The sequence below is a fragment of the Trichomycterus rosablanca genome, chromosome 22, assembly GCF_030014385.1.
Source record: "Trichomycterus rosablanca isolate fTriRos1 chromosome 22, fTriRos1.hap1, whole genome shotgun sequence".
In the NCBI taxonomy this organism is placed as follows: Eukaryota; Metazoa; Chordata; class Actinopteri; order Siluriformes; family Trichomycteridae; genus Trichomycterus; species Trichomycterus rosablanca.
This window is the reverse complement of record NC_086009.1, coordinates 8,006,248-8,032,235: the sequence shown is the minus strand read 5'-3', so window position 1 is coordinate 8,032,235 and position 25,988 is coordinate 8,006,248. Positions and strand designations below refer to the sequence as shown.

The 25,988-nt window shown below is 40.4% G+C and overlaps 1 protein-coding gene across 1 annotated transcript in view; it reads left to right on the top strand.

Moving 5' to 3' along the window:
* The window catches only part of cacnb1 (calcium channel, voltage-dependent, beta 1 subunit), a 50,447-nt gene extending 31,930 nt beyond the window's left edge, over nt 1–18,517 (top strand). The window contains exons 5-14 of the mRNA XM_063018449.1: nt 381–517; nt 2,794–2,861; nt 4,876–4,904; nt 7,540–7,620; nt 7,885–7,943; nt 8,091–8,200; nt 12,274–12,425; nt 12,527–12,622; nt 14,019–14,204; nt 17,856–18,517. Coding sequence (XP_062874519.1) covers nt 381–517; nt 2,794–2,861; nt 4,876–4,904; nt 7,540–7,620; nt 7,885–7,943; nt 8,091–8,200; nt 12,274–12,425; nt 12,527–12,622; nt 14,019–14,204; nt 17,856–18,329 — 1,392 coding nt within the window. The 3' untranslated portion in view covers nt 18,330–18,517. The remainder of the gene's footprint in view (nt 1–380; nt 518–2,793; nt 2,862–4,875; nt 4,905–7,539; nt 7,621–7,884; nt 7,944–8,090; nt 8,201–12,273; nt 12,426–12,526; nt 12,623–14,018; nt 14,205–17,855) is intronic.
* Nucleotides 18,518–25,988: the final 7,471 nt, after the last annotated feature.

Genomic DNA, 25,988 nt, shown 5'->3' with positions numbered 1-25,988 from the left:
CCATGCTGGTAAAGTTATATGGCAGAGGAGTTTTTTTAATATACACACTCATGTGAGCATACGCAACAATTAACCAACAATGAATTTGAATAAATTTTCAGGTTAAGGTGCATGCGTAAATAAGACTATAATTACATTCCCAGCCATTTTCCAATTCTTATATATTACACTGTAGTGTTTCATCATTTTATGCTTTTGTGGACATACTTTCGGCACAACAGATTGGCCTCTTTTTAAAACTGTGCAATATATTCAAGATACCAACCATTTACAAACACACAACCTTTTTTTTTTCAACTTATGCCTAAATATAAAAGCATGTGCTTGTGACTGCTGGTGTAAAAATAACGGATGCAAAGCGTATGTCTTTCTGCCAACAGAAGTATAATAATAACTGGTGGATAGGACGTTTGGTAAAGGAGGGCTGTGAGGTGGGATTCATCCCCAGTCCAGTGAAGCTGGAGAGCACTCGACAACTACAGGAGCAGAGAAGCAGACAGAATCGCCTCAGCTCCAGGTAGTAGCAATTCAGTATGATACTTTTGTTCATATTATCTTAACAGATAGTAGCAAACCAAGAGGATTCAGCCCCTCATGTACATTCAGTATGACAATTTCTATGTCCAGGATTGGCTCATTATTTAAAATGAGTTACATTTAATTCTATTCCAATGGTTCCGTCAGTATTGCTTACATGAAACCAGTCCACAAATCCTTTCAGTTTGTCCAAATAAGCAGCTGATTACACTCATTAAATTCATCCTAAGCTGCAAACAAGTCATTTTTAATAGTCAGAATTTATAAACACATACATCCAGCAAGCTAGCTTACATGCTGACAATGCTAACAAAGACAAAATGAAAGCAGCCCCATAACACCACCAACCATATCTAGTGGATGTAGACATACAGTCTATTTATGGTCTGCATTATAATAAAAATGCAATAAAAATGTTCAATATAAAAAGTTATAGTAGCATATTTGGGCAGCTCTTATGTAAAGATATTTAACCAGTCATCCAACAGGTCATTCATTCAATCTTAGCATGATATATTTGTTACTCACAACTCACAGCTTTGGACCAAAATATGATCATTTTAAGATGGAATTGTACAATTATTAGAATTTAAACATTTATTGAATAATAATGAGAAAAAAAGAAGAAAAAATGTAAAAAAAAAAAAAAAAAAGTATTCAACAAGAAGTCTCAGTAAACACTCACTCACTGTCTCACTCACCCCTTATCCAATTATGGTGGGGGCGGGGGGGGGTGATGGAGCCTATCCCAGCTTTTCAATGGGCACAAGGCACACAGTAACACCCTGGATGGGGCGCCAGTCCATCGCAGGGCAGACACACATACACACACCCATTCACCTTCAGTGTCTCCAATTAACCTGACTTCATGTTTTTGGACTGGGGGAGGAAACCGGAGCTCCCGGAGGAAACCCACACAGATACAGGGAAAACATGCAAACTCCAGACAGAACCGGAACTGTGAGGCGACAGTGCTAACTCGGTAAACAGAGAAATAATATTTATTGATACATACAAGCTATTCTGTTAACACATTAATCTTGAGTGATACATCAGCTTTCAGCTCATTGAGGTTTGGTGGCGTATGGGATTAAGATCTGGAGACTGATTTCTTAACCAAGCTTTGGTTGATTTGGAAGTGTGCTTGCGATCACTGTCTTGCTGGAAAGTCTGATTATCACCAAGATTCAATTTTAGAACAGATGGCATAACATTCATTTTCAAATTGCCTTGGTAATTCTGTGAATCTATGATGCCAGTCACATGGTCAAGATTACCAATTCCTTCAGCTGAAAAACATTCCCATGTCATCACTTGACACACCTAGATGCTTGACTGTAAAAATATTCTTCTGTTTATAAAATTGCCTTTGTCGCATCATACAAACCACTGATCCAAATGGTCAAACAGTTTCAATTTTAATTTATTACTTCATATAATTGTTGCCCAATACATATGGACCATTCCTATGCTTCTTGGTAAATATTGGCGTACATTGTGGAGTCCAGCCATTAAGTCCTTTTTTGTGAAGTGATCTTTAAACCATTGGGGACTCAATAACCACCCTTAATCATATTGTAACCCAATTTTAGGTCATATAGACTACCACTAGGTTTAGGCTTGAGTTTAGCTTTACTATGTAGGGGTTGAATAACTGTGACATGGCAATATTAACAAAATATCCTTCTACTCTAAAATCATCATCGTTTATCATTTGTTTTCTTAATTTACTGTATATTTTAACTGATAAAGACTTAATTTAAAGCTAAATCTAAATCTAGACAAGTTATTGGTACTCCGTATTGTCAGGGAAAAACCAACAGCTCCGATTCCCACATTTACAGTATTTTCCTCAATCACTGATTTACTATACTTTTATATTTTCATTGGAAACGGTGAGGGCAGGGAGGAGTAGTAATTGATCTTGTCTGAATGACTGAGAGAGAGCTTATGGTCCGGATTTAGTGCCTTCTGATTTCCACCTTTTTGGACTGCTCAAAGAAGCTTTAAGGGAAAGAAGATTTTCATGTGGTGATGATGTGAAAGCAGTGGTGCATCAGTGGCATTAAAAAGTTGGTACAATGCTGGGAAGGTGACTAGATAGAAAAGTGATGTAATTTGTTTTTGAAAGTCTTAATAAATAGAGTTAAAAAAGTGTGGAAACTTTTTAAAGAACCCTTGTAAATAAATTGGTATTAAATCAACAAAACAGTCAAAGAATGAGTTCTTTAGCAATGTATTATCTTTCTTTTGTAGTAAATCTGGCGGAAGCTCCAGTCTGGATGTTGCCTCAGGAACACGCAGACCAACTCCACCTGGGACAGGTACAGTAACACAGCAAAATTTAGAAAGTTTCACCTCACTGAGCTCCTGTGGAGAAACATAATCTTATTGATTGCCACTAATACGTTTTGTAGGAAATCCCACGGGTTCCACTTTGGGAGTTTTTAGCCAATATCGATTGCCAGTTCCCACCCACTGATTCCTCCCTATTGCACAACAGCTATTAAGCTTTGAGGGTATGGGCTATGATGTATTTCCTTTGAGACGTGTTAGCCAGCCACACCTTCTTCGGTATGGCTTATTATGCTATGATTAATGGGAGAAAAAGAAATGCCATCCCACTAGAGCCAAGTATGCTTTAGGTTTTGGATGGCAATGTTCTGTCTGCGATTCAATTCATAATCTTTAAATATTAGACATAGAGAATTCCCATTTTTTGCACCACTCGGGAGCCACTGTACTCCTCCCTCCTCTCTCTTTAACGTCTATTCTATTCATTCCACGTCCTATATTTCCCTTTTTGTGCAACCTTTTGTTTGACTGTCACCCAGCTGTTGATTGTTTTTGCTTTTGTTCTTGTTCATGTTTCAGTCTCCACCTATTATACATTGTTTTTCTACTTCTTAGCATTTGTTCTGCCCACACATTTTTTTCTCTCCCTCTTACGCATACTGTCTTTCTTTCTTACTGCCTCTTAATTCCTTTGCCTCTTCATCAATCTGGCCTGTCATCTCCCAATTGGTGCGGTTCCACGTTTAGCTGATATGGCAGCACTTTACGATGATTCATCTGACATTGAGGAGGTGGAGCATGTTGACAACCGGGACCGCAAGGGCGTGGCCAGCAATGTCACCTCCCCTCAGGGCAACGTACCCCGTCTGCCATTCTTTAAGAAGGTAACCGTAGTGGTAGTGTTTGATTTCGAGTGCACCAGGGAATGCCCTTGCTATTATATTATAACATTAAAACCACCTCCTCGTTTCTACACTCGCTGTCCATTTTATCAGCTCCACTTACCATATAGAAGCACTTTGTAGTTCTACAATTACTGACTGTCATCCATATGTTTCTCTACATACTTTTTTATGATCAGGAGCCCCACAGGACCACCACAGAGCAGGTATTATTTAGGTGGTGGATCATTCTCAGCACTGCAGTGACACTGACATGATGGTGGTGTGTTAGTGTGTGTTGTGCTGGTATGAGTGGATCAGACACAGCAGCACTCCTGGAGTTTTTAAATACCGTGTCCACTCACTGTCCACTCTATTAGACACTCCTTGTAGATGTAAAGTCAGAGACGAACGCTCATCTATTGCTGCTGTTTGAGTTGGTCATCTTTTAGACCTTTGTCAGTGGTCACAGGACGCTGCCCACAGAGCACTGTTGGTATTATATTTTTGGTTGGTGGACCATTCTCAGTCCAGCAGTGACAGTGAGGTGTTTAAAAACTCAATCAGCGGTGCTGTGTCTTATCCACTCATACCAGCACAAAACACACTAACACACCACCACCATGTCAGTGTCACTGCAGTGCTGAGAATGATCCACCACCCAAATAATACCTACTCTGTGGTGGTCCTGGGAGAGTCCTGACCATTGAAGAACAGCATGAAAAGGGGCTAACAAAGTGAGAGAAACAGATGGACTACAGTCAGTAAGTGCTTCTATATGGTAAGTGGAGCTGATAACATGGACTGTGTGTAGAAACAAGGAGGTGGTTTTAATGTTATGGCTGATCAGTGTAAGTATATGTAGCTAGTATTTCTTTGCGCTCTGGGGTTTGATGCTGGCATGATTGCACTTAACTAATTGAATGTTAAGGTGTGTGTTCTTGAAAGGCTATGGCTCACATTCACTACACCCATGACCACCAATGATTCACGCCACGTTCTTCCTTCTCCTAGGCTTTGTTTTACTGACTAACTCAGGCCGTCAAGTCTGCCTAACATTTTAACAGCCTGTCAATAACATCATCTGCTTTGTGCTTTTGTTTTCTCCTTCCTTTGTGTTTGCTTGCTCTCTCACTTGGTGTGGATGTGCGCCAAATGTAAGGTGGCCCAGTCAAACAGAAACAGAAGTCGGTGAGTCACCACAGCATATAACTTTAACCTTTCGACCTCATTTTACTATTTTTCTGGTTGTTCGTGATTCAAGATGTGCACCCTTCCAAATTTCTTCAGCCTCTTTTTCACCTCCTACAAGAAACCAGTCACTTACTTCTCAGCTTAGTATGACTAACACTGGATCTTATTGATGGGCGAGTGTAGGTGCTGCTTTCCAGCATCTGAGGGAGGTTAGCCAGGTTTACTTTCCTTAACATTTAGAACGTTTAGCTGACTTCATCCAGATCCATTTAAAGAAGTGCTTTGTGCTTTTCGCTGTGGAAATTTTTTTACTCAAGTTCAAACGGTCTAACTTAAACCCTGTTAGAAGGTAATATGGGTAAGGAGAAGTAGAATCAAATATTTTTTAAAATAGAGTTAAGTGCAGTAAACAAGTACTGTACCTAAATAAACCCAAGACTTTCAGAGGAACTACACTCATTAGCCATAACATCAAAACCACCTCAACTTACTGTCCATTTTATCAGCTCCACTTACCATATAGAAGCACTTTATAGTTCTACAATTACTGACTGTAGTCCATCTATTTCTCTACATACCTTTTAGTCTGCTTTCACCCTGTTCTTCAACGGCCAGGACCCCCACAGGACCACCACAGAGCAGGTCTTATTTAGGTGGTGGATCATTCTCAGCACTGCAGTGACACTGACATGGTGGTTGTGTGTTAGTGTGTGTTGTGCTGGTATGAGTGGATCAGGCACAGCAGCGCTGCTGGAGTTTTTAAATACCGTGTCCACTCACTGTCCACTCTGTTAGACACTCCTACCTAGTTGGTCCACCTTGTAGATGTAAAGTCAGAGACGATCGCTCATCTATTGCTGCTGTTTGAGTTGGTCATCTTCTAGACCTTCATCAGTGGTCACAGGACGCTGCCCACGAGGTGCTGTTGGCTGGATATTTTTGGTTTGTGGACTATTGTCAGTCCAGTCAGTTTAAATTCCTAGTAAATAGAGTTTTAAAAAGTGCGGAAACTTTTTGAAGAACCCTCATACTTTGCGAGAAACTGGAATGAAATCTAGCTCACATTTATTGAAAATTTTAACATACAGTTTATTAAAAGAGTGTCCTCATAGACATATTTACAACTTACAAGAATGGGTGCCGCCATTTGGTTTTCCAGAATGCCATATGTCACTCTCATGAGGGCTGGGGACGCTGTTGTTCTGGATGCACCCAGGATGCACAGTGCTGCCCGCTAAATAATGTAATTGTGAAGAATTGAATGAATGTAAATGGTATTGTGTGAGAAGAGTATACAGTGATGTATGTAATGATTGGGGTAGCTGGTGGTTTGGGGACTCCTGCTCCACCCCGTTCAATAAAAGAGCATAAAAAATAATTTCCTCTGGTCTGGACACTATATATTGTGGCTGATGCCACAGTATATTGAAAACACGCTGTTTTTATTGGTCTTATTAGGATGATGCATCGGCAGACGACAGGCACAAACATGCTTAATAAAAATTACGCTTCATCTGTTGAAGTCCACTGGAATTTAATGTCAGAACACACACTCATAGGCATGCATCAGCCAATTTGGGCTGATTCTTAGTCAGACATTGAGGAAACTGTGTTGGCAATAGTGGCTTTCTGCTCACTTTTAAAGCTGCATTATTCAAGCACAAAATCTGTTTTCTGGTGCAACTGTATTGAGTACAACTGAGTCTTTGTATGTTTGCATGTTTTGTGACCTTGTGATGACTTCTGTTCTTCTGCATGTATAAATTTTGTTATGTAATCCAGGTACCAAAGTGTATTCATATCTTTTAGAACCCTTCATACCACCCTCAGGTGGCGCAGAGTTAAAACACACGCTGGAACATTAGAGCTGGGTTCTCGAGTACACCGTATCGAGTCTCAGCTCTGCCTGCTGGCTGGACTGAGCTGCCACCTGAACGACGATTGGCCTGTTGTTCAGATAGGGGTGGAATCTTAAAATGCCAGATAGGGACTCTCTCATGACTAATGCAATCACGACCTCTGCTGGCTGATTGATGAGACGGGAAAAGAGTGCTGTCAGGGTGTGTGTCTCCGTACACAGTGCTGATCTGCAATGCACCCGTCAAAATGCATACGGCTGCTGTCCACGTGTCGGCGGGGGCGTGGGTTAGCTTCGTTCTCCTCAATCAGAGATTGATCGGCATTGGTGAAGAGGAAGCATGATGCAATCGGGCAATTGGACGCGCTAAAAAGGGAGAAAATGCATAAACAAAAAATATATATAAAAAATGTGTTTTAATTTAGTTTTGTCTGTGCAATACTGGAAACATATCCTCACTATGTTGTTGTCACTACGAGTTAAGAGCCCTTTTGTTGGCATGTCTCTAGCAATATCATGTCATCAGGGGATTACCAGAGAACGCAAATACAAACTGACAAACATCCTATTAATACTTGTGCCTTTCAGAATCACTTTCTTTATGTCTCACTTCGTTGGTATGAATGTCACTTACATTAAAACAGTAAATAAGAAAGATTTCTTACACCTTTATTGAGAGATTCACACATTCACATGTCCCAAAATTGCTTTTGCGATAGAGTGTAAATGTCTACCATTGTGTGTAATTTGCTGATGTATGGATGTGATCTTTAGATGGAACATGTTCCTCCCTATGACGTGGTGCCTTCTATGAGACCCATAATCCTGGTGGGGCCATCACTCAAAGGCTATGAGGTACAGTTAACACTGTTCTGCTCGCTAAGGTCAGTGGGTAGCTCATCCATTTGTGTGGATGTAAAATAAGTAGTTTGCATCCTGGAGGGAATAGTGGTCTTTAATTAACTGAAGGCCAAGTGGTACAGAAATGCTGACAGCAGTAGCAGACGAAGCTGTAAATGGCTTCGGCATCTGTCAACCATAAATCACATATTTGTTATAGTAGTATATACAAGAATATATTTTTATTACCCAGTTTATACACCGTGTGTTATTGTTTAGGTGACTGATATGATGCAGAAAGCTCTTTTTGACTTCTTGAAACACAAGTTTGAAGGCAGGTAGGTGCCCAGGGTTTTTTTTTTATAACCATTACTGTGGCTAGTGATGCTTTAAATGTTCCCTATAAGCTGATATACGTCCTGATTCTTGTCACATAAAAGGAGCATAAAACGATTCTGATGCCGCTGTGTTATTTTTTATTGCAGGATATCCATCACACGGGTCACAGCAGATATCTCGCTTGCCAAGCGCTCGGTCCTTAACAATCCCAGCAAACACACAATCATTGAGCGTTCCAGCACCAGATCCAGTCTGGGTATGATGAGCTTTCTATCTGTTTCTCACTTACACACAAATTGACAGTAATATAATTTTAAGTTCATTTTACTTTATAATACGAAATCATTTTAGAAACAACATTTAAAAATCAAATCACTGAATACAGCTCAAGCAATTGAGGGTTAAGGGCCTTGCTCAGGGGCCCAACAGTGGCAATAGTGGGGCTTAAACAGGCAATCTTATGATTGATTACTAGTCCAGCTCTTACCCACTGAGCTACCACTGCCCCCAACATACCAGTCAGCCCAACCAGTCCTTAATCTAGTCGTATCCAATTACCCTGATTGCATTACGCTTCCCCTCTACCGATACAACCTGATGACTGAGGAGCGCCGCAACTGGCACACGCCCCCTCCGACACGTGTGCAGTACCGACTGCATCTTTTTACCTGTAGAGGCTAGTTTATATGCGGATCAGCCCTGTGTACATTGAGCCACACCCTGGTGAAGACAAAGTGTGGTCCTAAAAGTTATTAAAGAATTTCAATATCACAGGGCACTTGGGTGGCACAGGGTAAATTATGCTAACCCACCACTGCTGGGATCCAGGGTTCGAATCTGCAGTCAGGTGTCTATATACAGACATTATTGTCTATGTCTAAGGATTAGTGGGATGGATTGGCATCTTCTCTGGACATTACGGTGTTACGGAAACCAGACCCACTGTGACCCTGACCAGGATAAAGTGGTGGTATAAAATTAAATGAATGAAAATGCATTTTTTACTAGAAATGTATTGACGTGTATTATTTATTCACTTTTCTACTAATGATAGTGGCAGTACATCAGTAAAGATAAACACACTTGATGCAGTGCTGATATATTCCAGTGAGGCACTTACGCATTTATATTCACAAGTTTTCTTCCAAAGAAAACACAAGACTTTTTCCAGAGTCTCTTGTTGCACTGTGGACATTGTGTCATAACATATTCTGGAACATATATTCCTGTGAGCTGTTGTGCCTGATCAGCTTCTGTCTTTCTGGCTCTGTTCATACACCTCTCTTCCTCCTACATCCTCCTCCCTTTGCTTATTTCTTCTCTCTTCATCTCAGACGTACTAGGTACGTATCTCCTCATCTCGCACCTCTTTTTACAAACATTTCATTTGCATCGCTGACCTTTATCTCTTTCTAATGCTTTATCAGAGGCTCTTTAACTTGCTTGTTGCATGCTTGGTCTAGAAGTGAAGTGAATTTATTTGTGAATTTAATATTTTAAATAAATTCACGTGCCAATTTTTAATAGTATCTACCTAACTGCATTTACATGGCAGAAATGCAAAGCATGTAATTTTGACCAAAATTGTGGAAGTGATGGGAGTGTAAAGCACCCAGTGAGAGCAGAAAACATTATAAAAATATATACGACCTGAAGCCAATAAACAAACGTTTTTTCAAGCAACCCACATTTTGTCTATGTATTTTACTGCGACCCAGGCAACACAAACAATGGATCAAAACGATACACAAAACAAAATATACTTCATTAATAAATAATGGTGGCAATCTGGTCCCACTGTGGTTTACAAGATGTAATGTAAAGCCTTCACAAGGAACATCTGTGTACAAGTGCATTTTGTGTTTATTTACCCATTAAAATCATTATTATATATTTTTGGCTCTTGACCCACCCAAGGGTTTAAAAACCATGATCTGCAGTGAAGTGACAAATTGAATTCAGTTCAGGTTGTGTCTTCTGGTATCATCATATAGTCGTATAGAGGATGTCATATAGCCATTAATACTGATTAATGATTAGAGCAGCACGTCAACTGTATGTGTCTTTTTATGGACAATTATACACTTCCCAATTACCATATACATACAGATTACCAATTACCAAATACATAAAGAATTGCTTTTTTCCTTATCTGGTCCAACTGTGGTTTACAAGATGTAATGTAAAGCCTCCACAAGGGGTGCTTGTGTACAAGTTCATTTTGAGTTTATTTACCTGTTAAAATATGTTTATTTATTTATTTTATTGCTATTATTATTGACCCACCCAAGGTTTGAAAACCCTTATCTACACAGGGAAGTTACAAATTGAATTGCGTTCAGATTGTGTCTCCTCGTATCATCGACTTTTTATTACCAGTAATACACGATACTAATACCAATAATAATACCCATGACCATAAAAACATAAGGAATTACTAGTTGCTTTTTTCTTATCTGGTCCCTCTATGGTTTACAAGATGTAATGTAAAACCTCCACAAGGAGTGTTTGTGTACAAGTTCATTTTGTATAATTATTATTATATTTTTTTGCTATTAATATCCATTTTTTTGGCTCTTGACCCACCCAAGGGTTTGAAAACCCTGATCTATTCAGTGAAGTGACAAATTGACTTCAGTTCAGTTAATGATCACAGCAGGATGTCAACTGTATGTGTCAATAATAGACTTCCCAATGACCATAAATACATAATGGGTTACTAGTTGTTGTTTTTTTTAATCAATGCATTTGCTTGGTTAAATAAATTTTCGTCATATTCATTTATCAAAAAACACAGTCCTCACAATTCAACACATGTATGTTATATTTACATAAATGTATTCTTGAAATGGCACTGTGGCTTGGTGGGTAGCACTGTCGCCTCACAGCAAGAAGGTCCTTGGTTTGATCCCCTTGGCGGTCCGGGTGCTTTCTGTGTGGAGTTTGCATGTTCTCCCAGTGTCTGCGTGGGTTTCCTCTAGGAGCTCCAGTTTTCTCCCACAGTCCAAAAACATGCAGTCAGGTTAATTGGAGACACTGAATAGCCCTATTGGTGAATGGGTGTGTGTATGTGTGTCTGCCCTGCGATGGACTGGCGCTCCGTCCAGGGTGTTACCATGGTGCTTTGCACACACACACACACACACCCCACCCCCACCCCGCGACCCTAATTGGATAAGCAGTTAAGAAAGTGAGTGATTGAGTGAGTGAGTGAGTATTCTTAAAATTGAAAGCCATTTGATATTCAAAAATGGCTATATCCATGCTGCTTAGGTTTTGAACTGGAAAGTAACGTATTGACACTTTAACAATGTTTACACCACTTATAACACTGAACAAAAGTACTATGCTGTTTTTAGTGGAGATCACAATCATTGTATCTCCTGTACATTGTATCCACAGATTAAAGTCCCTTTTCTATTTCATAAACTGATAATAACAAGACGGATTAGAAATTATAAATAAATAATCAGTCTACAATAATGCATGTTGGTTTTAGAGACTTCATTAGACTAACTAATGGAGCCCAGTAATTTTTCAAGAAAATGGTAAAGCGTCTATGTAAAACTGACGTTTCATAGGTCATATTAATAAGAAAAAATAGTCAGGGAATAAAACTGTCTCTTTATTTTCCTTTTTTTTACACACTTACTAAAATGCACATGGGAAACATTAGCTATAGTCTATAACTGCACTGGAACATGGCGTACCTACAAGACGATTGTTATAATAATCTTGACAAGAAGAAGTACACAGTGTTTACACAAACCCACCAAATGCCGTGCCTTGCCTTTCATTCATACCAGTGTCTCACACACACACTATGATCCCAATTGCGCTGTCACAATGGTCTACCACTTATACTATCAATGCAGCTGTGATCCTGTAATGGTCTTTTGCCATTGATTCAGTAGCAACTTGCTATAGTATGCTACAGTAATTGTTTACGTACAGGTGTGTACAGGTGCATGTAATGGGTGTGGGTATGACAACTGGTTTGCTGTGTATGCTTAACTGATCACAAGCTTGAATCAGTTCAGGTGTGTTGATAGCAAGAAAAACAAGGTGTGGCTTTGCTGTGTGTTACTAAAAACAGCATTTGGAGCCTCTGCTCTAACAGACCATAATAACTTCCACATGTATGATACTAACACACCACGTTTTTGAGTTTTGAGTGCAGTGGTTCTTTAAAGTAGATATGTCTCTTTCTCAAACAATTAAACACCGGTCGTTGTTGTTTTATTTTTATGAACATACATGAGTTGTAAACAGATCGTTTTTTGGTGTGTGTGTGTGTGTGTGTACTTTAATCTGTTTTGTCTTCATCAGCTGAGGTTCAGAGTGAAATTGAAAGGATCTTCGAGTTGGCTCGGACTCTGCAGCTGGTGGCCTTGGATGCTGACACCATTAACCATCCATCTCAACTTGCCAAAACCTCACTGGCACCTATAATAGTTTACATCAAAATCGCCTCTCCAAAGGTATTCAGATTACACCTATGTTCACTTTTTAATGTTTCAACGTGATGCTTGTAGCTTTTTGCTCTTACTTTTTCTCTTTCTTTAATTTTTTTGATGTTAAGGTCTTGCAAAGGCTGATTAAGTCCAGAGGCAAATCTCAGGCCAAACATCTCAACGTACAGATGGTGGCAGCAGACAAACTAGCCCAGTGTCCCCCTGTAAGTATTTGTTAGCCAAAACCTGGTCCTTAGACCATATTATTTGCATTAATATTGTAGCATTATTAATGTCATTGTTAATGTATATATACAGACGAGGCATAACATTATAACCACTGACAGGTGAAGTGAATAACACTGATTATCTCTTCATTATGGCACCTGTTAGTAGGTGGGATATATCAGGCAGCTAGTGAACATTTTATCCTCAAAGTTGATGTTAGAAGCAGGAAAAATGGGCAAGTGTAAGACTTTGACTGATTTTAACAAGGGCCAAATTGTAATGGCTAGACGACTGGGTCAGAGCGATGGTCAGTATCTATCAAAAGTGGAAAGAACAGTGATAAACCGGCGACAGGGTCATGGGCGGCCAAGGCTCATTGATGCACGTGGGGAGCGAAGGTTGGCCCGTGTTGTCCGATCCAACAGACAAGCTACTGTAGCTCAGATTGCTGAAGATGTTTGTTGCGTATGGGGCTGCACAGTCACAGACCAAGGGTTGAGCTTGAACCAGCAATTTTCCTAGTACTAGACCAGGTACCTTAACCACTGAGTTACCACTGTAGTGGTGGGTACATGACCATGAGCTTGTCGGACATCCCATTCCATAAGCATAGCCATGCCATATAAGGTCGTCCGCCCACTTTTGGCCAGCAATATGTGTTAAAGATGGTCTATACGGGCCACTGGGGTCCATCTCTACCTATATGGACCTCTCTTTGTACACAGTGGGGGAAAATAAGTGGGAAATAAATAAGTTCAATATTTAATAATAGCAGAACCAACTGGAGAAAATTTTTGTCATCAGTCAGTCCTGGTTTTCGTTCTCGAAATATATTTTAATTCTCTTTTCTCCTCCCCAAAAAACTGACACGTGTGACGCAGTGGTAAAACAATCTTGCCCACCAGTGCTGAAATCTTAAGCTCTAGAGTTCGAATCTCAGCTCTGCTATCAGCCAGATGGGCGCCTACACAGACTCATGCTTGGCTGTGTACCTGTGGAGGGGAGGGACGATGGCTGAAAAAGGGTTCCTCACAAATTGCTGGGACAAAAGCGTTTGCATGGGGGGCGGACAATCACGGATGACAGAGCATGGCTCTCTGGACATGATACTGCGCTTTGTGAGACCCCGCCCCTGACAGGTGAAAACAAGTGCTCAGTGGCTGCACATATGACGAGAGGATTTTATGACAGTTTTGGCGGGGGTGAGGGTGGTTGCAGCACTCCAATTGGATTGGGTGCTAAAGGGGAAACACTAATAAAGAATTGATCATAAAACTATTTAAATGGGTTACTAAGGGCATGATCAAAAAATGTTGCAATAGCCTAATGACATCTTTTAAGAGTGATGGCTATTCCTTCAATTCTCACGAATCCTCTCTCTACCCCGCACAGGAACTCTTTGACATCATATTAGATGAAAACCAACTGGAAGACGCGTGTGAACACCTGGCAGATTATTTGGAGGCATACTGGAAGGCCACACACCCTCCGAGCAGCAACCCTCCGAATCCCCTGCTGAACCGCACCATGGCTACGGCAGCCCTGGCCGCCTCACCTGAGCCTGTCTCCAACCTGCAGGTACAGGTCCTTACCTCGCTCCGTCGCAACATGGAGCTTATGGATGGCTCCATCCCTGTGAGGGAGGGCTACGAGGAGGAACATGCCTTTTAACAAGGATTAAGGGGCATAAACGCGGCTGTGGAGAGAAGTCAGACAGCCAGTCTGTTTTGCAGTGGCATGAAGAAAAAGTACAGATAGCTGCTGAACAGATCGGAATCTACTAGTGCAACTATTCTCGTGCGCCTCCTCTCCTTTGATACTGATAACTGATCGACACATGATACTCAAATAGGCACATAACCATACAACACAACACAACAACATTGTATGTTCGTCGCCCATCTAACCTAGAGCCCTTCCCCGACACAACACCCATACACACAGCTTTAAATTCCCACTGGCCCTTTATCGCATGGGAAACATGGCCCAGATCTCTCCCTCTTTTCAGGTTGCCATGGCTCCAGCCCTTTAAAACATGCTTGCCTTCTCACCTTATTAACACCACGCTTCCAGTCTCATTTATTGCGCTTAATGTGAGTGTTGTGCACCCAAGTTCAATTACCGAGTGTGTGTGTGTGTGTGTGTTTTGACTGCAATTCGAACAAAGCAAAATTCCCAGTCTCCACCTTAATAGTTGTCAAGGAGACGAGAGCTGTCGTCATGGCAGCATAATATAATGAATAATTCGATAAAGGATGCTAGATGTGATCGTATACACAGAGCACCAACAAATCTGACACGTCTTTCACTCTTAGACACACCGATCAGCCATAACATCAGAACCACTTACCATATAGGAGCACTTTGTAGTTCTGCAGTTACTGACTGTAGTCCATCTGTTTCTCTGCATGCTTTGTTAGCCCCCTTTCATGCTGTTCTTCAATGGTCATTTAGGTGATGGATCATTCTCAGCACTGCAGTGACACTGACATGGTAGTTTTGTGTTAGTGTGTGTTGTGCTGGTATGAGTCCACCAACCAAAAATATATCCAGCCAACAGCACCCCTGGGTAGCGTCCTGTGACCACTGATGAAGGTCTAGAAGATGACCAACTCAAACAGCAGCAATAGATGAGCCATTGTCTCTGACTTTAGGAGTGTCTAATAGAGTGGACAGTGAGTGGACACTGTATTTAAAAACTCCAGCAGCGCTGCTGTGTCTGATCCACTCATACCAGCACAACACACACTAACACACCACCACCATGTCAGTGTCATTGCAGTGCTGAGAATGATCCATCACCTAAATAATCCCTGCTCTGTGGTGGTCCTGTGGGGTCCTGACGATTGAAGAACAGGGTGAAAGCAGGTTAAAAAAAATATGCAGAGAAACAGATGGACTACAGTCAGTAATTATAGAACTACAAAGTGCTTCTATATGGTAAGTGGAGCTGATAAGATGGACAGTGAGTGTAGAAACAAGGAGGTGGTTTTAATGTTATGGTTGATTGGTGTACTGTATATTCACAATTTACGTTAAATAAAATCTGGCCACTAGAGGGCAGTAATACGGCAGCAGGGTTTCTCAACTGGTTCATTTTACTATGCCTTTAGGATTAAACAGTGGATTGACGTGTTTTGAAAGTACTTTAAACACTCTCTTTTACAAAACTGTTTGAGGTAAAACCTGAGGTAAACACAAATGACCTGTTTTGTGTCTTTTACCTTGCAACTTAACATGGTATTTTACTGCGTTGAACCCTTTTACACACAAAATATAATGTCTAACAGATTTAACATTAAAGATTTGGTGTCATCTGGACTTAAACACCTGACTTTATTGGCTATATACTCAACGTTTTGTCTTACACCCACTAGGCATAACATTATGACCACTGACAGGTGAAGGGAATAACACTGAGTTAATGAGTGGGATATATTAGGCAACAAGTGAACATTTTATCCTCAAAGTTGATGTATTAGAAGCAGAAAAAATGGGCAAGCGTAAGGATCTGGGCGAGTTTGACAAGGGCCAAATTGTGATGGCTTGATAACTGGGTCAGAGCATCTCCAAAACTGCAGCTCTTGTGGGGTGTTCCCGATCTGCAGTGGTCAGTATCTATCAAAAGTGTTCCAAGAAAGGAACAGTGGTAAACCGGCGACGGGGTCATGGGCGGCCAAGGCTCATTGATGCACGTGGGGAGCGAAGGCTGGCCCGTGTGGTCCGATCCAACAGACAAGCTACTGTAGCTCAAACTGCTGAAGAAGTTCATGCTGGTTCTGATAGAACGGTGTCAGAATACACAGTGCATCACAGTCTGTTGCATATGGGGCTGCATAGCAGCAGACCAGTCAGGGTGGCCATGCTGACCCCTGTCCACCACCGGAACTAAACCACGGAGCAAAGCATCCCATTGTTAACCATTCTTTATTGCAAATGTATGTCTGAATCAATTATAGCATTTTTATACTATAAAATGAGTATAGAAAAACCTTAATCATTAATCAGATAAGCAATGTTTCAAATAAGTGCTATAATTTTTACAGGTGTGTTTCTGTAACATTACTAAACACCGTACTGTATTTTGACTTCACGCTCAATCTGATGCAGACAGCCTAAAATTATACTATGTCTAAATGATGGATATGGCCATAGCATTTTAACTTTACGGTGCGTTCACACTTAATGACTACCTTGTAAATTACCAGGTACAGTATGTGTTTAAAAGGGGTTCAGCAGTTAACCAGTCATATAGCTAACCCAGCATGGAGGTTGAGGTCTGTTTGCTTAGTCTGTTCAGTTATTTATAGTAAATTGATACACCATACACTATATGCTAAAATATCTTGCTTTTTTTAGACAACCCTACTTTTATTTGTGTTTGTTAGTAAATTAGTATTATCTGTAGGCTGTCATTGCTACTTTTTACTTACACCCCACCCCTTACACACTCCTAATTACATCGATCAGCCATAACATTAAAACCACCTTGTTTTTACACACATTGTCCATTTTGTCGGCTTCACTTACCATATAGAAGCACTTTGTAGTTCTACAATTACTGACTGTAGTCCATCTGTTTCTCTGCATGCTTTGTTAGCCCCCTTTCATGCTGTTCTTCAATGGTCAGGACTCTCCCAGGACCACTACAGGTATTATTTGGGTGGTGGATCATTCTCAGCACTGCAGTGACACTGACATGGTATGCAAACAGTTATGCAAACAAAGTATGCAAACAGTCAGTAATTGTAGAACTTCAATATGTGTAGAAACAAGTAGGTGGTTTTAATGTTATGGCTGATCAGTGTATACTAATAATACAAATTCATGTTTCAGGTTTAGGTAGTCATTTTTATTTTGGGTTTAAACACATAGGTTAGTTTTTTTTCAATCTGTAAATATATTTAGCCTATCTGTCCTCCCCACCAATCTACAAAAGTAAGGTCTGCTAAAGAAATTAGCTTTAGACTGTATGTTTATGTGGACCAGGGATCTGAGGACAATTGTATAGTGTACTAGTCTGTCTCATGTAAATATCTAACTACTGTCATTGGCCTTTAAGGGTACACAATGATATAGCATTTTAATGTATGGGGGTGTATAATAGTACTGCATGTGTGTCAAACTTAAATGCTAACCTTTGCACTAACCTACTGCTCGCTCTGTTTGTGTTTTTCTGCATGTTGATTGGCCTGACTGTGTGATTTTTCGGGGCATGGCTTGGCACAGGGCCCGTTTCTCGTGCACACCGAGCCGAAGAGGGAGGGGCCTATCATGGAACGGGCTGTATCCCAGGACTATCAGACCGTCCTGGAAGGCAAGCAGCCCCTGCGTTCCTCGCGCAGCCAGTTACACGCCGGGGGGAGGAGCTTATCACGGCAAGACACCTTCGATTCGGAGACCCAGGGCAGCCGAGACTCGGCCTACACCGACGACATGGAGACGGATCCATACGAGGAGCCCGACTCCTGCCGCAGTCGCCTGAACCCTGCCCACCACGCTCCACGACAGGCGTCCTGGGAGGACGAAGGGGCGGAGCCGGATCAGGAGAACCTCAACTTAGCGCCGCAACCAACCAATCAGCACCACCGTGGACGGGGCAAGCTGAGGGAACGCTACTGTCAAGACGTAGAGGCCGGCGAAGATACGGTGGGCCACAACCAAAACCAGGAGGAGTGGAGCAGGGATGTGTACATCCGCTAAAGCCAGTACCTTGGAGAGGAGGGCAGAGAGAATCATGTCCGGAGAGGGGATGGGGAATTGAAAAAGGGGGCAACAGGGTTTGAAGTGTTGATGTCTAAAGCCGGATCTGTTTACAACCCATATAACAAATCATTACAGGCAAATGCTGTACAGTTTATATTTTTACCATGCGCATAATGACAACCAAGCGTTCACTTATAATGCATTCAGCCAATCTTAGTTCAGGGTGTTGGAAAGCAAAAACATGCTCGTTTCACTTTTTTATCTTCATGTTTTCTTTGTATAGTCCTGCATGATCCTTTACCAGTAAAAGAACAGTTAATGTTAATGACAGTTAAGTAAGAGTTGGTATATTTAACCACAAACTTGTGAGTATGTGTGTGTGAGTGAGTGGGTGGGTAGGTGTGCATTGGTGTGTGAGTCGTCATCTGTAGTCTTAATTGGGTTCTATGTGGTTCTTGATGAGACTGGATTTCCAATAGGGCTTGGGAATATGATATCACAACTTGGTTAGCCTCCATATGCCCAGGATCACTGTTTCCGCTGGCTACTTTAAAAGTATTCTCACCAAAGCCATATGAATCAAATGTTTTGCCTAATGAATCAAGTATAAAATAGAATCAAAGGCAAAATTACATCTAGCTTTACTTTATTTTTGTTCATTTGAAATTTGAGTATTTATTCATTTACCACATACAGTGGTACCTTGTAACTCAACGTCCTCTAAACTCAAAATCTTTGAAACTCAGTGCCCTTCGTCAAGAAATTTGTACCCTTAAACTCAACGTGTTCAGTTTGTTTTTAAAACATTTATTTATTTAATTTCAGATTAATAATAAACAGCCGCGGTAATACGTCATCAAAGTGCGAATATGAGACGAATCTGCATTTGTGTGGAATAACCGTCAGATTCACTCTGAAAGCTGCACATGTATCTGTGTTTAGCTGGATTTTCCTCACTGTTTCACTTTTAAACTTGTGTTACAGCTCAGGGTGCTGAGATATTGTGAGAATCAGCTTTTTATTTCACTCATTTTCTTATAGTGATGGGAATTTCGGCTCCTTTTAGAGAGCCGGTTCTTTTGGCTCGGCTCACTAAAAAGAGCCGGCTCTTTCGGCTCCCAAGTGGCTCCTTAGATTTTTTTGTTGCTTAAATTAATTTATTACCAAATTACATGTAAAATGAATTATTAATGTAAAAACATTGTATCAAATGTTTATTATTTAAATGGCTTTATTTATATACTCAACATGGAACAGAGTGCTACAACAATAAAATATAAAATGCAAAAACAAAGACCCATCTCAATTAGACAAAAAGGTCTGATTGTGTATATTATTTGTAAATTTGCATCTAGAGTGAAACAACACAACATCAACAAGCATCACTCAACAAATTATAAATGAATCTGCCCTGATCTGCCCTGTTGGAAAAGATTCTCTCTGAGGGTACAGATGTTGCTACAATACACAGTCTATGTGCCATCACATGTATAAGATGTGGTTAGACTGAATACTTGGTCTCCTACCAGCTCAGTGGGTCTGCACTTCTCTGTAAAAGGGGCTTCTCGTGTCCAAACTTTACTATGTTTCCTGTCACTCATTTTCCTCACCTTTCTAGCATGTAATGTCTGGCTATGTAAAGCACCGAGTTCTCGCTCTCGCTCTCTCTCTCTCCTGTTCGTGATCTCATTGTGTGTGTGTATGTGTGTGTGTGTGTGTCTGTAACCCCTCCCCTCCTGCTCAGTGTAAACACACAAACGCCACTACGCATCTTGACCAATCACGTGCGGCTTTAACAGAAAAAGAAAACGGAAAAAAAACCCGAATCGGCTCCCAATTAGGAGCCGGATCCCGTCGTTCACTTTAAAAAGCCGGCTCTTAGAGCCGGATCGTTCGCGACCGACCCATCACTATTTTCTTAACCGCTTATCCAGTCAGGGTCACGGGGGGGTGCTGGAGCCTATCCCAGCTTTTCAATGGGCGCAAGGCACACAGTAGCACCCTGGACGGGGCGCCAGTCCATCGCAGGGCAGACACACATACACACAGTGTCTCCAATTAACCCGACTGCATGTTTTTGGACTGTGGGAGGAAACCAGAGCTTCCGGAGGAAACCCACGCAGACACGGAAAGAACAGGCAAACTCCGCACAGAAAGGACCCGGACCGCCCCGCCTGGGGGTCGAACCTAGGACCCTCTTGCTGTGAGGCGACAGTGCTACCCACCGAGCCACCGTGCCGCCCCCTTTTTATTTCAGTGTTTTTATATTATATTTGTGTTATTTTCAGTGTATACGTGTCAAACAACCCCATTATTTTACACAAGCCTAAAATGTATGCAAGTCCATGGGACCATGGAACGCATTAGCAGGTTTCTCATACATCCTTATGGGAAAAAATACCTTTAAACTCAACGCTACCCCCAGAACCAACTGACTTTGAGTTTTAAGGTACCACTGTGCTTACAATGTAATGGCATGAATAACCAAATGAACACCTTAAGAAAAAAAAAAGACTTACAAAACTGTGATGGATTGGCACCCTGTCCCGGGTATTCCTGCCTTGCGGCCAGTGTTTCCCGGTGGAACTGGAACTGACCAGGATAAAGCAGTTAATGAAAATTAACCAAAAAAATTATGCTAATACATCACTAATTATTCTCAATACTAACTTTCTTGCAATGTAATGATATAACAAGGCTACTCATACTCACAAAATGCTAAATCTGTCCCATTTTGTTCCATTCCCAAGCCCTATTTAACCTTGCTGGGCCTTCAGTTCTCATTTTTTAAGATTTTTGTATGGATTTAGGAATTGAATGAGGTATAAAGTAAATTTACAGCACCACAATGCTGTTTCCTATTTTGGTGTGAATGATGCACATTCACGTGTTATATTCATAAACTACAAGCAAAGCCCTCAATTTATTTAATTGGAACTTAAATAGTACCAGTGAAAATAAGGAATGCAGCGGATACATGTAACATATTGTCTGGAATTGATAGCGGTAGAAGATTTCTAATATTGAAACTCTCTGCAAAAAGCTGCCAATGTTTTTTTTTTGTTTTTTTTGTTTTGTATATAATTTCTTGAATGATTACTTTGGATATTATTTATGCTTATAATACTGGAAACTGTAATACATCATTTGCCTGTTAAAGTTCCATTGCTGCTATGTTTTTTTTCCAGCCTGTACAGTGTGCTGTTCTAAAACTCACATTTAGTAAGGTGGCTGATACACATTAACAAATGTATTATTATGCAAGAACTTCAAAAATGCTTTATAATGTGTAATATGATTTGTCCAACTTTAAATGAAAACAGACTATACCAAACATACTGGATAAGAACTTTAAACAATGGTCTAAAGCTGGGTTTTTACTACAGTTTTGAGGCCCACTGCACTGCAGTTTCCAGTTGTTCCTGCTCCCAAAACACTTGGACATACACCAATCAGCCATAACATTGGTTCTACACACATTGTCCATTTTATCAGCTCCACTTACCATATAGAAGCACTTTGTAGTACTACAGTTACTGACTGTAGTCCATCTGTTTCTCTGCATGCTTTGTTAGCCCCCTTTCATGCTGTTCTTTAATGGTCAGGACTCTCCCAGGACCACTACAGAGCAGGTATTATTTGGGTGGTGGCTCATTATCAGCACTGCAGTGACACTGACATGGTGGTGGTGTGTTAGTGTGTGTTGTGCTGGTATAAGTGGATCACTGTCACTGCTGGACTGAAAAAAGTCCACCAACCAAAAATATCCAGCCAACAGTGCCCCATAGGCTGCGTCCTGTGACCACTGATGAAGGTCTAGAAGATGACCAACTCAAACAGCAGCATTAGATGATCGATCGTCTCTGACTTTACATCTACAAGGTGAACCAACTAGGTAGGAGTGTCTAATAGAGTGGACAGTGAGTGGACACAGTATTTAAAAACTCCAGCAGTGCTGTTGTGTCTGATCCACTCATACCAGCACCATGTCAGTGCTCTGTGGTGGTCCTGTGGGGGTCCTGACCATTGAAGAACAGGGTGAAAGCAGGCTAAAAAGGTATGTAGAGGAATAGATAGACTACATTCAGTAATTGTAGAACTACAACATACTTCTATATGGTAAGTGGAGCTGATAAAACGGACAGTGTGTAGAAACAAGGAGGTGGTTTTAATGTTAGAATTATGTTTTTTTTAATGCCATACTTAAAAGCACTCTTTGGAACGTGATAAATGCATTTCAGAATCAAAGCAAGTGTTTTAATGCAGGAAAAATCTGAATCTTTGCAGGCCAGTAGGCCTTCAGGACTGTAGTTGAGATCCCCTGGTCTAAATCTCTTTAAGACCTAAGACAAGGTTAACACAGAGGACTTAGTCTCTATTATAAGTCTCGTCAAGTCTACTAGTAAATTGTATTTATGCGGCACTGTTTCGTCACACCGTTCTGTGTCCTAATCTTTCTAATGCACCACTGCAGTCCGATGGACAAGCTGTCTCGTTCACACGCCGGTCACGTAATCACAAGTGCCAAAATATTTCATAAAACCACACCCACTACGCATGATGGGTTGTCTTAACTCTGTACCACACATATTTTATTGTGTATGGGCTATTAAAGGTTACTTTAATTGCTGTAAAATGCATGATTACTCTAATTTTACACAAAGTTTTACACATAAATGAAGAGAACTTACACCCAGGTATAAACACACAGCGAGCCTTCTACTACCTTTTCTCCTGCTCTTTTGATGTGCAGGAAGAGTGCCATTGAATGTCTAACGGGCCTATTTTTACTCATATTTTAAATGGACATCATGCTGATGATGAAATTTAGTAAATGTACAAGTAAATAGCTTACTAAACAATGTTACTGTTGCATTATCGCAATTGTTATTGTATGACTAACAAAACATAAAAAACAATGTAATATTCGGTGCCTGATTGTAGCTCATTTTGCTTTTCTGCCTTCCGTTTTTAATCTGTGGGTAAATTCGTATTTTAATTAAAATTTTAATCAGAACTCATTTTTGTCTTTGAAATCTTTTTTTTAATTATTATTATTGTTTCAGGCTGTGGAAAGCACATACTAAGTTCAGTGATTAAACAAAGAACGAGTGCAAAGGGAAGCATACAGTAGCAAGACGAGGGGCAGACAATAAAATATACTGCACCATGATGGTGAAAAGAACAAAGACTTTGTATGACAATAAAACAAAAGAGGAAACGATCAGACAAGCACTCTGGAATAAGAAAGAAGTAACAGACTTACTGGCGTGAAGAGGGTGAAGGAAGAACAATAAGTGGCAAACCACTGAATGTGTGATTTCACACGTTCGCTCACAGGTTACCGACTTGCACACCAATAGATCATAAAGTTTTCTGCAAGATTGGGGTGGGGGTGGAACACATAACATAATATTTTATTTAGGTTTGGCTTCTTGGAAGCCTTGAGCAACATTCAGGATTATATTTACTCCTACAGACCTTGGAATAAATGTTAATACCAAATGCTAATTGTTTTTATTATTTTTTTAAAAGTCAATGTAGGTCAATCATAATTTAGAATTTCCATTCAGCATATGCATAACACAGCAGTCACGTGAGTGGAGTGTTTAAAAACTGCTGGTGGTGGTTTTTTTTATGTAGGCATATTTCCTACACACACTGGTACTTACGTATTGTGATAAAGAATTTCAAATCTTGGTTTGCCACAATGACTCAATTATGTAATACATGTTTATGTAAAACGGAAGTGGATGTGCTGACTAGGCCTAACCACACATCTGCTATATGTTCCAGATATGAAAACATACACCAGCGTCTCTAAAAAAAATGACTAATTGAGAGGATCTTTGAAGAGGAAAACAAAAACCTGTTTTTAATTAGAGCTACAAAACTGCAGACAGTTTCTTTTACACAGAATTGTACTTAACTGTGACACCAAGGCCTTACTGTAGTAATTTTATAATCCAATTATTTCATAGACATACAGTATATACCACATATACCTATATACCACATCACATAGCAAAATCTTCACATATTGCACTACAGCTGACAAGTTAAATAACAACATTGCCACTTTATTTGCATTTACAATTTAAATCAATTGTGTTTTATATGCTGGGTCAAAAATACACAATATATTTATCCTTGTCAGGGTCTTTGTGGGTGTAATTAATTGAAAAAAGGCAGGAACAAGCGCTGACAGATCGCACACACACTTAGGGCAGTTTTTAGTAGTTAAAATTGGCCTGACTGTATGTCTTTGGACTTGTGGGAGGTAACCAGAACACCAAGGGGAAACCCATGTAAACACAGGAAAACACCTAGGGATTACTGTCAGGCTGGTAATCAAACCCAGTTTGATCTCACTTCCCTCAATGAAACCTTTAAACTAAATATCAGCAAATTTAAGGTTGGTTTAAATGTAAAAAAATTTTGGATTTAATGTCTAATTCTTATGGTTTTATAATTATATAGGCTGAAAAGTTGGTACTTGGCTGTGTACAGTAAATAATAGTTTACTGTTAGGACATTGTTGGCTTAGGGGCCACACGGTGGGTAGCACTGTCGCCTCACAGCAAGAAGGTCCTGGTTTGATCCCTGGGTGGGGCGGTCCGGGTCCTTTCTGTGTGTTCTCCCCGTTTCCTCCCACAGTCCAAAGACATGCAAGTGAGGTGAATTGGAGACACTAAATTGTCCATGACTGTGTTTGATATAACCTTGTGAACTGATGAATCTTGTGTAATGAGTAACTACCGTTCCTGTCGGTAGTGTAAAACATGTTAAAATCCTAATCAACAACAACAAACATTGTTGGCTTAGTGGTTAAGGCACTGGACTACTAATCAGAAAGTTGCTGGGTCAGGCCTCACCACTGCCAAGTTGACACTGTTGGGCCCCCGAGCAAGGCCCTTCACCTAAATTGCTCTAATTGCATTCCTTTATTATTGTAAGCCACTTAAATGTATGCGCTAAATGCTGTAAGCCAGTGTTTATGGCTCTGTGCTTTTAATTGAAGGTTGGGGGTTTGAATCATCCCCCTGCTGGGTCCTTAACCATCTTGGATCCAGGGATGCCATATAATGTTTGTTCCCAGCTTCCAAACATGCCAAAATAGATAAAGAAAAGAATTTAAATGCACTGTATGTACTGTAGAGAATTGAATAATACAAGGAAGTCATTTTTCTATTAAAATTAAGAATGTCTTTACCAACGATTCAAAGGGGTACATTCTTTCACCCTCAGTGAAACCCTTAAACTAAATCTAACCAAATTTAGTGTTGGTTTAAATTTAAATATCCTTTGGATTAAATATCTCATTCTTATGGTTTTATAATTATATAGGCTGAAAAGTTGGTACTTGGCTGTGTAAATAAGAGCAACGCTTTAAATGGGCAGTGATAGCTCACTATATGGGCATTGTTTGCTTAAGGGTTAAGGTACTGGACTATTAATCAAAAAGTTGCTGGGTCTGTTGGACCCCCAAGCAAGGCCCTTCACCTGAATTGCTCTAATTGCATTCCTTTATCATATCCACTTTGGATATTTGATAAATGTATGTGCTAAATGCTGTAAGCCAGTTCAATCAAAGGTTGGGGGTTTGAATAATTTCCCTGGCAAATAACCACTCCTTAACCATCTTGGATCCAGGGA